This window comes from Prunus persica, chromosome G3, assembly GCF_000346465.2.
Source record: "Prunus persica cultivar Lovell chromosome G3, Prunus_persica_NCBIv2, whole genome shotgun sequence".
Classification (NCBI taxonomy): domain Eukaryota; kingdom Viridiplantae; phylum Streptophyta; class Magnoliopsida; order Rosales; family Rosaceae; genus Prunus; species Prunus persica.
In genome coordinates, this window is record NC_034011.1 from 1,440,362 (window position 1) to 1,456,251 (window position 15,890).

The following is a 15,890-nucleotide window of genomic DNA, read 5'->3' on the forward strand; positions in this document are numbered from 1 at the left end:
ATTGCTGCTTAAACCTGCATTTTGGTTTCGTTTGTTGTGCATGTGGTGCAGGTACATGGGGCAAAGGATTCTGCATGACAGATTAGTCCATGGATCAAAAAAGAAAAATTGATCTGGTCACTTATGTTTCCTAAAATTTTAAAATCTATATAGTTGATGTCATGTTTATTTACCTATCATCACATTTGGTGTTCAATTGATCAGATCTGGTATGGTTCAAGCAAAACTTTCTGTACTCAGCTTGACTAGATTAGCCTTTCTGTGATTGAATATACACCTTACTAATAAAACTAAATTAGCTCTAAAAATAATTAGTTAGTTTTTGTTTATTTTGTTAAGAGCGTAATTAGGAAGGAAACTGGTAAGGAGGTGAGGATGACACAATGTTAGAATTCATAGTGTTTGGATATGTTTTGGGAGAAAAGCTGAGAGAACGTTGCTCTCTGTGTAAAACCAGAAGAAAAAATTGAATGAATTGAAATCTGTTGTATATCTTTTTTTTCATTACCAGCAGCCAAGGGATATATTCGTTTGAGGAGAGAGAAGAGAGATTCTTCTCTAACTGCCTCAATACAAAACTCAATCCTAGCCATTGAACTATCATCCTATGAGATGATTACACTTGTCTCAATCTAGCACCACACTTAAGAAACCACTTGGCCTTAATCCAATGGTCCTTATTACAAACAATAGAAAAAGCTTTTAAACTAAAAATAAGAGAAAACGGAACCATTCAAACTAAGTGGAATGGCAGGAAGCATTTTCAGCTTAGCTCAAAGGGTTACACACCAACACTCCCTTCTAACCCTTTGACTGATTTAACTCCAAGTAGGTTTCTGAGATACACAAAACGATCCTTGGATAAAGCCTTGGTTAGAATGTCTGCAATTTGATCTTCAGATTTGCAGTAGATTAGCTCAATCTCCTTTGCTTGAATAGCTTCACGAATGAAGTGAAACTTTCTACTGATATGTCTGGTTTTCTGGTGGAAAACTGGATTCTTAGCCATTGCTATGGCAGAGGTGTTATCACACAAAATTGGTGTACCTTCCACTTGCTCTTCACCAAAGTCTTCAAGAACAAACCTTAGCCACTTAGCCTGTGATGTTGCTTCAGCAGCACTGACGTATTCTGCCTCTGCAGTAGACAAAGCTACCGTATTTTGCTTAATGGAAGCCCATGAGAACATACCAGAACCTAGTGTAAATGCATAGCCTGAGGTGCTTCTTCTATCATCTTCACTTCCTGCCCAGTCACTGTCACAATACCCTATCAACATGGCTGACTTCCCTTTTATGAACTCAATTCCAAAATCCAGTGTGCCTTGGATGTACCTCAATACCCTCTTAGCTGTTCCCATGTGTTTTCTGGTAGGATTGTGCATGAACCTAGCAAGCAAGCCAGAAGCAAACATTATGTCTGGTCTTGTAGCTGTCAAGTAGAGCAGACTACCAACAATCTGTCTATACTCATTCTCATTTGCTGCCTCACTCCCATCTTCCTTGCACAGCCTCTCACTTGCAACTAGTGGAGTTACCACAGATTTGCAGTCCTTTAGACCAAACTTCTCAATTACTTTCATTGCATATTTCTTCTGATGAAGAAATATGAATTTATCAGTCTGCACAACTCCCATGCCAAGAAAGTGATACAGCAGCCCGAGATCAGTCATCTCATAGTGTTTCATCATGTCATTTTTGAATTCTTCAAGCATTTCTCCACAACTCCCAGTATAAACAATATCATCCACGTAGAGAGAGACAATGAGAATACCTGAGCCTTCATCAGTTTTAATATATAGTGTAGCTTCACTTGGACTTTTCTTAAAACCAGCATTGTTGAAATAGGAATCAATCTCATCATACCATGCCCTTGGGGCTTGTTTTAATCCATACAAGGCCTTGTTCAGCTTATACACTTTGATTTCTTCATTCTTTTTCTCAAAACCCTGTGGCTGCTCCACATATACTTCTTCTTTTAGAACTCCATTCAGGAATGCAGACTTGACATCCAGTTGGTATAAATGCCATTCCTTTTGTGCAGCCAGAGCAATCAAAGTTCTAATGGTGTCTAGTCTTGCTACAGGAGCAAATGTTTCATTGTAGTCTATTCCAGGTTTCTGTGAGTAGCCCTTTGCCACTAATCTGGCCTTGTTCTTCTGCACAGATCCATCAAGATTAAGTTTCGTCTTGTAGACCCATTTGACACCAATGATTGGTTTACCAAATGGTCTGTCCACTAGTGTCCATGTGTTATTTTTTTCAATCATCTCCAGTTCAGCCTTCATTGCATTTCTCCATGACTCATCAAGGTTTGCATCTTCAAAGTTCTCAGGTTCAACAATGCACATGTTACACTGAGCCATGATTTCATTTACACTTCTCCATTTCTTTGGTGTGTGGTCAATGGCTTGTGAGCTTCCACTTATTCTCTCTTCTTGCAGGATAGTGTTTTCACTCATTTGAGTTGATGCATCAAAGTCTTGACTTGGTTCATCCTGCACTGTGGTTCCTGCATCCATTTGCAGTGGTGTGTCCAAGTCTGGACTTGGTTCACAGTTCTGATTTTCTGCAGGCATAGAAACTGTTATTTCTCCCTTTTGTTCATTTTCCCACTTCCATAAACCATCCTCATCAAAGTGCACATCTCTGGACAGAATTATCTTCCTAGAGCTTGGATCAAATATCCTGTAACCTTTTTCACACAGGCCATAGCCTACAAGAATACATTTGTGACTGTTCTCCTCAAGTTTGTGCCTTAGTGCTGAAGGAATTAGCACATGACAGGGTGATCCAAAGATCTTTAAGTGAGCAATTCCTGGTTTTCTCCCAGTGTAGGCTTCAAAAGGTGTTACTTTGTTTAGAGCCTTAGTAGGACATCTATTTAATAGATAAACTGCAGTGTTTACAGCCTCTGCCCAAAATTCATAGGGAATACTCTTTTCATGCAGCATGGACTTTGCCATTTCAACTACTGTCCTATTCTTTCTCTCTGCTACTCCATTCTGCTGAGGAGAGTATGCCACTGTTAATTGCCTTTGAATGCCAACCTCTGCACAGAAACTGTTGAATTCATTTGACAGAAACTCCCCACCCCTGTCACTTCTCAAGCCTTTTATCTTATACCCACTCTGCAGCTCTGTCATGGCTTTAAATTTTCTAAAACACTCCAATGCACTTGACTTGTTTCTAATAAAATACACCCATGACATTCTAGTGTAGTCATCAGTGAATAGCAGGAAGTATTTATTTCCTGATATTGAATCTGTTTTCATTGGTCCACAGATATCTGTGTGGACTAATTCCAAAGGATGTGATGCTCTCCAAGTAGATTCCAAAGGGAAAGAGTCTCTGTGCTGCTTTCCTAACATGCAGCCTTCACAAACCACAGAGACTTGCTCCAAATGAGGCAGGCCATGAACCATGCCCTGATTTTCAAGCAGTTTCAAACTTCTCTCATTTAAGTGTCCTAGCCTTTTATGCCATGTCTGCAGGCAGTGAGAAACACTTGCTTTTAAAGCCAACTCACTTGCAGGCATCATTGTAAGTGGAAAACATCTGTTATTGGTCATTTGAACCCTCACAATCATGTTTCCTAGTGACTGATCATCATATACATTCACCATATTCTCTCCAAACACAAGATAATAACCATGCTCCATCATTTGCCCAACACTAAGTAGATTTTCTTCCAGACCAGGTACAAGCATTACCTCTTGAATGTGCTTCTTTCCCAGCTTGGTTTGTATTACTAGAGTTCCTTTCCCTGCCACTGGAACTACCTCTCCAGTTCCCATCTTGACTTTAGAAGTCAAATTCCTCTGAATATTCACTAAGAGTCCCTCATCTCCTGTCATGTGATTGCTACACCCACTGTCAATATACCAAGAGTGATTGATCTTGACATCAGTTGCAGCATTACAAACATAGAACAAGGTGTCAGTTTCTTCCATCTCATTTGCATAGTTCACTCTATGTGAATTTCGATTTCCATTACAATCTCGGACCATGTGTCCAAACTTTCCACATCCATGACATTTAGGTTTGCCTTCAAACCAGCACTTTCCATAATGCAGTTTAGTACAATGTTTACAGGCTGTGTTGTTACCATCATTAGGCTTCCAATGATTTTGAAAGTCTTGAGTACCAGAAGTACTTTTCTGAAAATTCTGATTTCCAGAAAAACTCACACTCTTAGGCTTCTTGTCTTCCACATTCAGACTAGCAAAAGCACTTTCTGAAGAATCCTCAGTGTGCCTATCCAATCTGAGCTCAAAGCTCTTCAAGGAGGCAACCACTTCTTGAACTTCCAGAGTTTCTAGATCCTTAGAGTGCTCTATCACAGAGCATATAGAGTCATATGACTTTGGCAGACTAAACAATAGCTTCTGCACAATTCTCTCCCTAGATAGCTCCTCACCATAACTTTTCATTTGATTCATCATATTAAACAATCTAACCAGATAGATAGACAGAGATTCACTATCCTTCATGCGAGCATATTCAAATTCCCTACGCAACCCTTGCAATTTAACATTTCGTACCTGTTTATCTCCTCTGAATTCCAATTTCAGAAGATCCCAAGCTCCCTTCGAGGTCTCCTCATTCACAATCCTTGGAAATAGCTGATCTGAAACTGCACTTTGAATGAATCCAAGTGCACGAGCATCCTTCATCAGAATCTGAGCCACCATGGACTTCTCAGTTTCTGCAGCCTCTTCTTTTTCTTTCTTCATGCCTGAGTCATCTAGCCCATTCTCGACCAGATCCCACAAACCGTGCGATTTCAAAATAGTTTTCATTCGAATACTCCAGAATTCGTAGTTTTCTCCATTGAAAACTGGTGTTCGAAGCTCAGCTGCTCCAGATCCTGCCATATGAGACATCTTGATGCAAGAACTCGCAACTTCGATCTCCAAATCAGCTCAACGATAGCTCAGATCGAGCTCGATTTACTGTTCACAGCTCACGCCCAGCTCAATCAGATCGAAACCTGGCTCTGAGGCCATGTTAGAATTCATAGTGTTTGGATATGTTTTGGGAGAAAAGCTGAGAGAACGTTGCTCTCTGTGTAAAACCAGAAGAAAAAATTGAATGAATTGAAATCTGTTGTATATCTTTTTTTTCATTACCAGCAGCCAAGGGATATATTCGTTTGAGGAGAGAGAAGAGAGATTCTTCTCTAACTGCCTCAATACAAAACTCAATCCTAGCCATTGAACTATCATCCTATGAGATGATTACACTTGTCTCAATCTAGCACCACACTTAAGAAACCACTTGGCCTTAATCCAATGGTCCTTATTACAAACAATAGAAAAAGCTTTTAAACTAAAAATAAGAGAAAACGGAACCATTCAAACTAAGTGGAATGGCAGGAAGCATTTTCAGCTTAGCTCAAAGGGTTACACACCAACAACTGCAAGCACTTTCAGAACTTTTGATCACATGGGCTGCTCTAACTTCATGAAGTCCTTCAGGTAGGCCTTATTTTTCTTTAGTTGTGATGATTTTTTTGTACATCGTTCGCAAAAGAAAGATTTGAAAATGATTACCAAATTAACGAATGAGGCATTGCGCACAATCATGGCATGGTTAGAAAGAGATACCCACAGAAGGACTGAAGGTGCAGCAGATTTACTAATTTGGAGATCCTATAATGATGGCTCACTATAAAAGTGAGACTCTTTTGTATTCAAGACATAAATTACTAATATACACACGTAGGCAAAAAAGAAAAGAAGACGAATAAGATTAGGATATGCTGTTAGTCCTTCTTTCTCAGCCCCTTATAATAATATGGGGAGGCATCTCCTTTCATCTACTTTTTTCCTGCTTCAACTTCATTGCACATTTTTATGTACACAGAGAGTGGAAGAATCTCATATTCTAGGAAAGAGCGCTTTCAAGGCTCGGATAAGGAGGAGAGGAATCTAGCAGCAGAATGAGCCCTGGCCCCAACAAAATCCTTGAAAAGCAGCTCTTGATGGATGTTCACAGCATAATCCTCAGGATATGCCATTTGTGCTTACTGGTTTATTCCATCTCTTGGAGTCTTTGAGCCCTTATATAACCTATGCCGGGCCATCATTGAAAAAGTATACTTGAAGAAGCTGTACATACTAGAAGAAGCATACTTGTCAAGTAAGCAAAGCAGTCATAGGGCTCCTCCTTCTTGGCAGGCACTGGTGACTGATGCAGCTACAAATGTAAAATCACTTTCATTGACCTGCCAAAGAAGAGTTGCCCTACGATTGCTTTGGCTTAATGAAATTTGCAGCCTGGCTGATCATGCAGTAGAGCCCTGTCATGCAAACCATATACGGCAAGGTATAATATTAGGCTAGGCTAGCCAAGGATATACCTAGGTTTTGTCATATTTGAAAATAATGGTAGAGGTAGAGCTTTAATACTGAAGTTATTTTTGTTGTACAAAGGTGTTCTGCTTTGTGACTAAGCAAGCAGGCAAAGTGAGTTTACCATGTGGCTTTGCACAATGCAGGGAAATAGTGTGATTTTGTATAGGTGGAAGCCATATATACAAGCAATTACTAATTTCCCTGATCCCTTTTGTCAGTTGTGGCCATATAGCTTGGACGGAGAGGATGTTCTTGCTGTGTGTTTAAACAATGCATATAAAAATAAAACAATTCTGTATAAAAGACCAGTAAGTTTCTTTTCTACAGCTATTTTTGACACCCAAGGGAAGTCTAGCTGACCAATCAAGCCACTTTTTCAAAGTAATGGACTTATTTTTGCTTCTTTTTGGATAACAGTGAGTTGAGGAGCAGAAGAGTCCGGAAAAAAGAGGGGGGGGGGGGGTCCCCACCTTTGCGGCTATACTATTTCTTTTTGAAAAATTAGGAAAAATACCGAGGACATACTTATTTTTGAAAGAAGGGTAATAGCTATTTCTTTATAAAATAAAAAAATAGAAAAAGGGGTATAGCCGGGTGGCTATATTCTTTTAAAAAAATTCAAAAAAATCCTAGTATCTTTTTAAAAAATTGGGAAAAATACGAGTATATCGGCACAGCGATACTATTTCTTTTAAAAAACTTGAAAAAATCGAGTATGGCCGCCTGGCAATACTATTTTAAAAAAGAAATTAGAAAACAACCGAGTATACCCTTTCTTTTAAAAAAATTGGGAAAAAAACTCATTATAGCCTCGCGGCTATACTATTTCTTTTTCAAAAAATGAAAAATCCGAGTATAACCGCGCGGCTATACGATTCCTTAAAAAAAAAATCCGATTATAGCCGCTCGGCCCTATGCTTTCTGTTAAAAAATTGGAAGAAACCCAGTATAGCCGGCCGGCTATACTATGTCTTTAAAAAAAAAATGGAAAAAACCCAGCATAGACGTGTGGCGGGGAGATACCTTTCCTGGCGAATTCCACCGTCGAAATTTTCAGGTTCTTTTTCGACATCATAAATATTGATAATCTCATCCGTGAAAATTTGGTTTTTTTTATTAGCGATATTATCGAATTTTGTCGAAAAACTCTTTCCTATTTTTTCTTCTTATTTTTGCTCGCAACAAAATTGTCTTTTTTCTTCTGCAGACAACAAAATACTTTTCTTGGTCTTCAGTCTTTCTCTTCCACAATCTCTCTCTCTCTCTCTCTCTCTCTCTCTCTCTCTCTCTGTGTGTGTGCATATTAAACTTCCACGGATCGACAAAATTCAGGGGGGGGGGAAACCCTCTCCTTCCTTTCTACACCGTTTCGTCCTGGGTACCGAAACACGCCCCTTTGGGGGGGGAGATCGCATCCTCTCGGATATACCATCAAACCCCATTCCGCGTCTTTCATTGCAGCTCGAAACGTTTCTAATTACCCACCGTGGGCTTTCCAGCTCTTCGTTTCTGGAAAATTATTTAGATGCCGGATCTGTATATACAGATCGAGGATAGATTTCTCGCTGTGTTTTCGGTGTTGGGGCTTTGAATCCGTAGGGTTAGTGTTTGTGTGATAGGATGGCTAGGACCAGATCGTCGTCCCGCACATTGACGTACTGTCACCCATCTGATTACTTGTAGAGACCGAAACGCTCGCCCTTGCTTGTCATAGCGTGTGTGTGCGTCACTCTGATTGTTTGGGACCGTCAGGGGGGGGCTCAGAGAGCACGAGTTGGTCTCACTTTGAGTGTTTTACTTTTTGTGATTTTGATTTGGTAGGTGTATGGTCTGTGTGATTGCTGAAAAATGCTCGCAAATGGAGGTGAAATTTGAACTTTATATTAGCATCTTTTACCCTGGATGAAAAAAAATGGTTGATCTCATTATAGGGGAGTTTCAAGTTTACTAAGTGCTCTCACGAGATATATTTATATGTTTGGTGCCTTCGATGTGCGTTTCTTTTAATAGGATTTAAAATTTCAGAGCAAGTGTTTGATTGGGCATGTAGCAAATGATAGGCTGATTGTTACAATTATGAGAGGAGGAGCACTAAGTTTTGTCTAATGGAAACCATCACAAATGTTATGGATGGTGGAAGCGTTTTAGATTTGAAGTATAACCCTGGGCTATTGTGAATTGGAAAAATGGTGAATAAATTTCTCATGGGATGCCATTTAGGAGTAACTAGATTCCCCAAAAGAGATCCTGGTTATCTGTAGTCATCCATCTTTTATTTGACTGTTTTTATCGAACCTTTTGCATTGAAAAGTGAACTCTATTGCATACCTGAGGTGTAAGAGTTGTACCTTTTTTTATTTGTTATAATTTCATGCATCTAATGATCTTGTTCATGACTTGCAGGAAGAAGTTTCTAAGTTAAATGAACAATTGCACCATTTGAAAAGTTTGGTAAGCGTTTAAATACTTATGCCTTGGTTCATCTTTAAGCTTGAGCTACTTCTCGTCTGTGGTCTTTAATTGCCTTCATTTTCATCCTTTTACTTGGGATGGGGTAGTGCCATTGCAGGCATAATTAACATTTCATAGTTTTTATGCCAGTTCCCACCACCTGACTGTGTAAAGCCACTATAAACATGTTTTCAAATAAAACATTTATAATTTATTAAAGAGCTTTAAGGTCCCCTTATCGGGCTGCAAATATTCCTTGAACCTGAACAGATTATGTTGTATGTAACCTGATTTGATTAAATATTTATGCCTAGAGATGAACATATATATTTTGGAATGCCCTGCAGCATTCTTTTTGTCTATTTTTTAAGGGTAGATATGTGTCAAGTGTCAACTAATGGTATACTGTACACGCAGGTGGAAGACTCGGAAAATGTGCAAGGTGATGCAACTAAAAAGAACATATTCAAGGGCAGGGATGGTGAGAAAGAGGTTGTTCCAGATGACCCGATTGACATTCAAAGACAAGAAAAAGTGAAAGAAGCTATGATTCATGCATGGAGTTCATATGAGAAGTATGCATGGGGCCAAGATGAACTTCAGGTATAATGGACCTTTCAAGTATATCATTATCTATTTCATTTTTAGAAGTTGTATCTCAAAGCATGTACACTGCATTATGGCCTTTTTTTACCCACGTATTCCTTTTGTGCTGTTTGCTGAAATGAGTCCTACAAGGTTTTATTTTCCTTCTGGTGTACCTTTTTTTTTTTTTTTTGGGGTCAAGCTGGTGTATCTTAAGTTGATCATTGGTAGTTTGCCGAAGTTTGACTTTGGCAAGGTTTTCAAGCATTGGTCTAACTTTCAGCCAGTATGTAACTAATTAGAAAAGTTATTACATATTGGGTTTCTGAAATTAGACTGTAATAAGCAAAATTATTTAGTGGATGGCACTGTACATACTCCCTTTAATACTTAAGTTATGGTCTTTTTAAGCAAAAAATATTTGTCTGTACTGATCTATTTATTATCATCTCTTTAAAGAGATTGTGCTAGGATCCTTTTGTATCGGGTCCTATATATTGTATGGTATTCAAACGTTATGTAAGCTCTTAAGCAGCAGTAAAATTTTAGTATCACTCGCTACTTCCAAATTTTTAGACTCATTTAGTGTTGTGAAGAATTATTTGTCCTTAGAAAATCTTTGGCCAAAGGTTGGAGAGTAGTGGCAAAGAACATAAAAGTGCAAGAGTCCAGGAGGACGTAAGGGATGGATTTTTGTTGGAACAATGTTGAAGTCCACATGTTAGGTTCAATTGACTTTATCGATGGATCTTAATGGTGGAGACTCATTGATCAATATTCTGTTGGGCATAGGAGAGCTGGAGCTCTTATGATGTGTTGTGGAGGATAAATGATGCACTAGTGGAGAATTAGTCAGAGAAATCAACAGTAAATTTAAAAAAAAATCAACAGTAAAATTTAAAAATTTCCTACACATTAAAAAGCAGATGATATGTATACAGACTTTGTATCTGCCTGATTAATCTCAGCATGTGTCTTACATATTGTTCAACAAAATAAATGTAGGTGCTAATGTCTCTAATCTGATACACTGCATTCCTTTTCCTGTGCTTGATAAACAATCCAAGGAGCATTAAAGTTGCCTGGGTGCACTGACAGTTCTATTTGTAATGACCACAAACTTAATATCTTTACCAAGTTATTTTTTATTTTTTACTTTCCATATGTTATTGATGATGTTGTTCTGTTTAGTACAAATTTCTAACATAAAAATTGTTTTCCATGTACCAGCCACAATCAAAGAATGGTGTTAATGGCTTTGGTGGTCTTGGAGCAACAATAGTAGACTCTCTTGATACGTTGTATATAATGGGTCTTCACGAGCAGTTCCAGAAAGCTAGAGAGTGAGTTGAAGTTTCTATTTTTTATTTTCTGTGGTAGCATATTCTGTGGATAGGTATTTGAACCCTTATTGCATTACTCTCTTCTTTAACCACCAAAGGCTCTAAACGCTTTTCTAATTTTTACTAGAATTTTTCTTGGAAGTTTTCTTTTATTCCTAGTTTGTAATATAAGCTATTCTCCTCGTCTTTTCGTATGGATCACATTTTCTTTGTGGGTTAAACTCACGCGCTTACCTTAAAAGCAAGTAAATAAGAGAAAAGAAGTCATGCTACTAATTATACATGGTTATAGTGTGTCCAGTGCCCTCACTTAATTATGTCAAAGTCCAAATTATTTGGGGATTGATACCTGGGCTATATTGTCTCATTGCTCCTATGTCGGGCCATATTTATGTTAACTATCAAGTCCTATGTATATATCTATGAATGTTGTTTCAGCTTCTTGTCACTTATCTCCTTCAGCTTGAACCAAAATTAATCTTTGCACAGCGATTTGACAGATTTTCATTGCACTGTGTAAACCATCTTAGATCACCTTTTCTTTTGCGCCTTCAGCATGCCTGGATAACACCTAAACGGAATTCCACCCTGCGTTGAGCGCTCTGATGTGTTTCCTCAGCGCCTCGTGGCGAGGCGCGCTTTTTAAACCATTGATTCTTACTTATTCATTTATTTTTCCCATCTATTTTTTTTTTGTTCTTTTTGCTCACAACCTCATTCTACAACTTTACACATTACATCTAATGTTTTATAACTAATATCTTTTCTGTGGCAGGTGGGTTGCAAACTCTTTCGATTTTAACTAAATATCTTTTCTGTGGCAGGTGGGTTGCAAACTCTTTGGATTTTAACAAGGATTATGAGGCTAGTGTTTTTGAGACAACCATAAGGTTGCATTATAAGGTTTAATATATAGTTGATTTTAATTATTTTCTCCCTTTTATAACAGGCTGTTTGGGCTTTCACTTTATTTTTCATGCTTTTTTGGTTTCCAAAAGCAGCTTTTCTGATGTATCATGTCTATCGTTTTTTCTGAAAACCCAGAGTTGTAGGTGGCCTTCTCAGTGCATATGATCTTTCAGAAGATAAAGTTTTCCTTGATAAGGCTAGAGATATTGCAGACAGATTGCTGCCTGCATGGGATTCACCTAGTGGAATCCCTTACAACATTATCAACTTGGCACATGGAAGACCGCACAATCCTTCTTGGACTGGAGTAAGTGGTGAAGAAAAAATACAATTTTCAGATTGTCTCTTGTTATAATATCACATTACCCTAAGTTGTGTTTATGCTTATTGATATTGTTGCATGTGCAGATCTCTTTTGTAATTTTTCTGAAACATTTTGAACAATTACAAGTAGTGTTTTGGAATTTGATTAATATTTCTGATATTTGAATTCATCATGCTCTTAGGGTGAAAGTATCTTGGCAGATTCCGGCACAGAGCAGGTGGAGTTTATTGCTCTTTCTGAGAGGACAGGAGACCCGAAATATCAGCAGAAGGTACATTTACTACCATGTGTACTAGTGTTTTCTTTACCCTGGTCAAATAGCGCATTTACAGGAACATTTTGTTTGATTTAACTCATGATGCCTGGTATATTATGACTTGTTGCTCATAGTATGTGTGTAAACTATATTCAGAACATAACTTGTATATCTGTCTAGGTTATATAAGAAAGGCATAGATCAGTGACTTTTTATTTTAGTGATGTTAAACTAATTGCTTGAATGTTGATTGCCAGGCTGAGAATGTTATAGTGCAGCTTAACAAAACTTTCCCTGATGATGGCTTGCTTCCTATTTATATTGACCCTGAAAGAGGAACGTCAGCGTACTCCGTTATAACCTTTGGCGCTATGGGTGACAGGTAAGCATAAAATTATGATATGAATTACGTAATTCTCTGAGTTTCAGGTTTCATAAGGTATACTGGTGCGATTGGCTTAAAACAATGGTGTAATCAACTTGAAACAATCCATTGCAGCTTCTATGAATATTTGCTCAAAGTTTGGATACAGGGGAATAGAACTACAGCTGTAAAGCCTTATAGGTAAGACGGTTGTCATTTTCTTTAGATGGTTATAGTCACTTTCCCACAACAAAATTCTGGTTGGTTTAAAGAGCTATGAGAAGCATGTCTGCTTGAAAGACCAATTTTGTCGTAGAACTTAATGTTAGAAATCATAAAGGGCATCAAGTGACTTTTGCTCTGGTACTAGGAAGAATCTGTATTCTTTGAGGCTACAAAATCTTGTAGTTCTTTAAGGTCAAAAAGTCCTGTAGTCCCTTTTTTTTTTTTTACCTTTTCTTTTTCTGAACTCTATTTTGAAGTGGATATGTGGTCATGGTCTTCTTTAAATGTATCTTGATGTCAAAATTCTTTTGTGGAATTTTGGAAGCAGAGATATGTGGGAGAAATCAATGAACGGTCTGTTGAGCTTGATCCGGAAAACAACACCATCATCTTTTACATATATATGCGAGAAGAATGGGAGAACTCTGACAAATAAGGTAAAGTATCGTTTGCAGCATCATAATGCTATGTCAATAAATTACCGTGTTTCATTTTGAGTGGCATTTTCCAATGCAGATGGACGAACTAGCGTGCTTTGCTCCAGGAATGCTGGCTTTAGGATCATCTGGTTATGGTCCTGACGACTCTAAGAAATTCTTGTCACTTGCAGAAGAGGTATTACTTTGAGATATAGGGCCTCTTTTGAACCCATATTTCATGTCAGTTGGACAGGCTCTATTAACTGAGATGCTCTGTGTGTGTGTGATTTGGCACACAAATTTTCCTATGTACAAGTTTTGTGGAAGCAACTGTAGTTGTCACAATTCTGTTGCATCCAAACCATGCCCACAATTTTGTGCTAGAGAGTACCATGTGTATACTAAAAATGTCAGGACATTGTAGAAACTTGTGATGTTACTTTTCAGCACTAAATCTGATATAGAACAGTAAGAACTGGTTTGTGTTAGGGCCTTTTGGTGGTTTATATGATAGATTAAAGCTTGTGAAATTTATGTTTTTAGGTTTAAATGTGACTCAAACGGCTTATATTGCTCAAGTAGAAGTTGGAAGGCAATTAGGTAGTCTTATATAACTGTTTTAGTGTGAATACTGTTGGGCAGAATAAGGGTGAAGAATGAGTTTGGGGGTTGAATCTCTGGTGGGTAGTTTGCCTAGCCAAAAAGGGGAAAAAGACAAAAGAAGCTATATTTCATTGGTTCTTTATGTAGAGAGAATTTTCATGAGTTGTGAATATTGTTGGGCCTATTGTGAATCTGTGTTGTTTTAGATGTTGTTGGTTGAGAGCATAAATAGACATCTTGTCTGACTTTTATTGTAATTCAATTTTCTTTTATTTATTATAAGTTCATGTTTCCTGATAGAAAAAAGTACAAATAAAGCTCGTAATTTTTTTAATAATAGTCAGCTTCCAAACAGTGTACCCTTTTAGCGTTTGACTGGATACTGTAAGCCTATTTTTCAGCTTGCTTGGACATGCTATAATTTCTACCAGTCTACACCAACAAAATTAGCTGGAGAGAACTATTTCTTTCGTGCTGGCGAGGTTAGTTATCCTGATTTTTGTTTATTCGATGCCACGTACTTAATATTTTTTCACATGGTGTCTATGTTTGATATTTCCAGGACTTGAGTGTGGGTACGTCATGGAATATATTGAGACCAGAGACAATTGAATCACTTTTTTACCTCTGGCGTTTGACTGGCAACAAGACATACCAAGAGTGGGGCTGGAATATATTTCAAGCATTTGAAAAGAACTCCCGCATAGAGTCAGGATATGTTGGACTGAAAGATGTATGCACTTCTCAAACTCATAACTACCATTGCGCCTCCATTCAAGTTTTCTTATGCATTTAAATTCCATGACCTTTTGTTCACGGTTGAATCTCGTGTTGGTGATGCTTTTTCTAGAGGTTGGGTGTTAACTGAAAAACATTTTTCTTTTGACCAATAATCTTTTGGGGCTGCAATATTTTATCGTATCCATTATTGCTTTCATCTCATGAATATTTGAACTAATCAAATATACTTGCTCCTTAGTAGACTGAAGATTCGAGCCGGTGGAATAATTTTTATGTTTTTTTACTGGTAACATATGGTTTCTCATTTATGCGGGCTGTTGGTGGTTATCAGGTTAACACTGGTGACAAAGACAATATGATGCAAAGCTTCTTTCTTGCGGAGACTCTCAAATATCTCTATCTTCTTTTTTCACCCTCCTCAGTCATCTCACTAGATGAATGGGTTTTCAACACGGAAGCTCACCCGCTAAGAATTGTGGCAAGGCATGATGAAGCAAATTCTGGAAGAGCAAATGGGGATGATAGACCAAAGATTAGATTGCGTGGCAGGAAGGAGGGCCGAGATTAATAGGATTTATTTTCTGTTCATTATTTTGTAATTCTAGGGTCCAAGTAGATGAAGGGCCAAATAGTAAAAATACATTAGTCCTTGAAATTTAATGTCAGCTTTTGTATGAGGAAACTATGCGGCTTTACAAATTTCACCTGCTGGTGGAAGTTGTATTCTATGGTGAGACATGTGTGCCCTTCTTTCACAGTGATGGATTTGTAACATAGGATATACAGATTATTTGTCAGTCGTCACCTCTCTCCCGTAGGAAAATGAATATTTCCTCTTAGCCATTTGGGAATGGATGAGCCTTTGTAATTTCATGGAGGAATGTTTTGTTTTTTCTTTTCCCCCCTCTATTTGACATGTCAATGACACTTATGATTTGTAAGCCCATTTGAATAAATGACTTCATGGGCAGAAATTACTTATTGAATATTTCCAGACCATAAGTGCTCTCTCTCTCTCTCTCTCTCTCCCTCTCCCTCTCTCTGTGCATGGGTTCTCTTGCTGCTGAAGTTGCAAGTTTTTTTAAAGGGAGTTGTTATTGATAGTTAAATAAAGTCATCTAGTACTCAGAATGCAATTTCTCCGTCATATTTTTGGAGTGCTAAGAACAACTTCCCTTTTTTATAGTTAACAGGTGGATCGTGTGGTAGTCATATTGTTCTTAGGATCATATATCCACCAAATGGGCTTTGCTTCAGTTGTTCTGTTGAGATTTTGGTTGACATAGGAGAGGTGAAGATAGAACTTGGTTT

The 15,890-nt window shown here is 38.0% G+C and overlaps 1 protein-coding gene across 1 annotated transcript; it reads left to right on the forward strand.

The window, feature by feature from the left end:
* On the forward strand, nt 8,766-15,578 carry LOC18784439 (mannosyl-oligosaccharide 1,2-alpha-mannosidase MNS1). The gene is made up of 13 exons (XM_007214971.2): nt 8,766-8,809; nt 9,227-9,412; nt 10,625-10,737; nt 11,562-11,627; nt 11,782-11,953; nt 12,153-12,242; nt 12,485-12,609; nt 12,727-12,792; nt 13,145-13,253; nt 13,333-13,431; nt 14,240-14,320; nt 14,401-14,571; nt 14,911-15,578. Exons 2-13 carry the CDS (start codon nt 9,356-9,358, stop codon nt 15,145-15,147), a joined length of 1,386 nt encoding a protein of 461 aa, XP_007215033.2. The 5' UTR covers nt 8,766-8,809; nt 9,227-9,355; the 3' UTR covers nt 15,148-15,578.

What these genes read in the sequence shown, in the direction of transcription:
- LOC18784439 (XM_007214971.2), top strand. Translation starts at nt 9,356, where the DNA reads ATGATTCATGCATGGAGTTCATATGAGAAGTATGCATGGGGCCAAGAT. An exon ending in GTTTTTGAGACAACCATAAG is followed by an intron (nt 11,628 to 11,781) that starts GTTGCATTATAA and finishes CTGAAAACCCAG; the next exon opens with AGTTGTAGGTGGCCTTCTCA. An exon ending in ATTTCTTTCGTGCTGGCGAG is followed by an intron (nt 14,321 to 14,400) that starts GTTAGTTATCCT and finishes TGATATTTCCAG; the next exon opens with GACTTGAGTGTGGGTACGTC.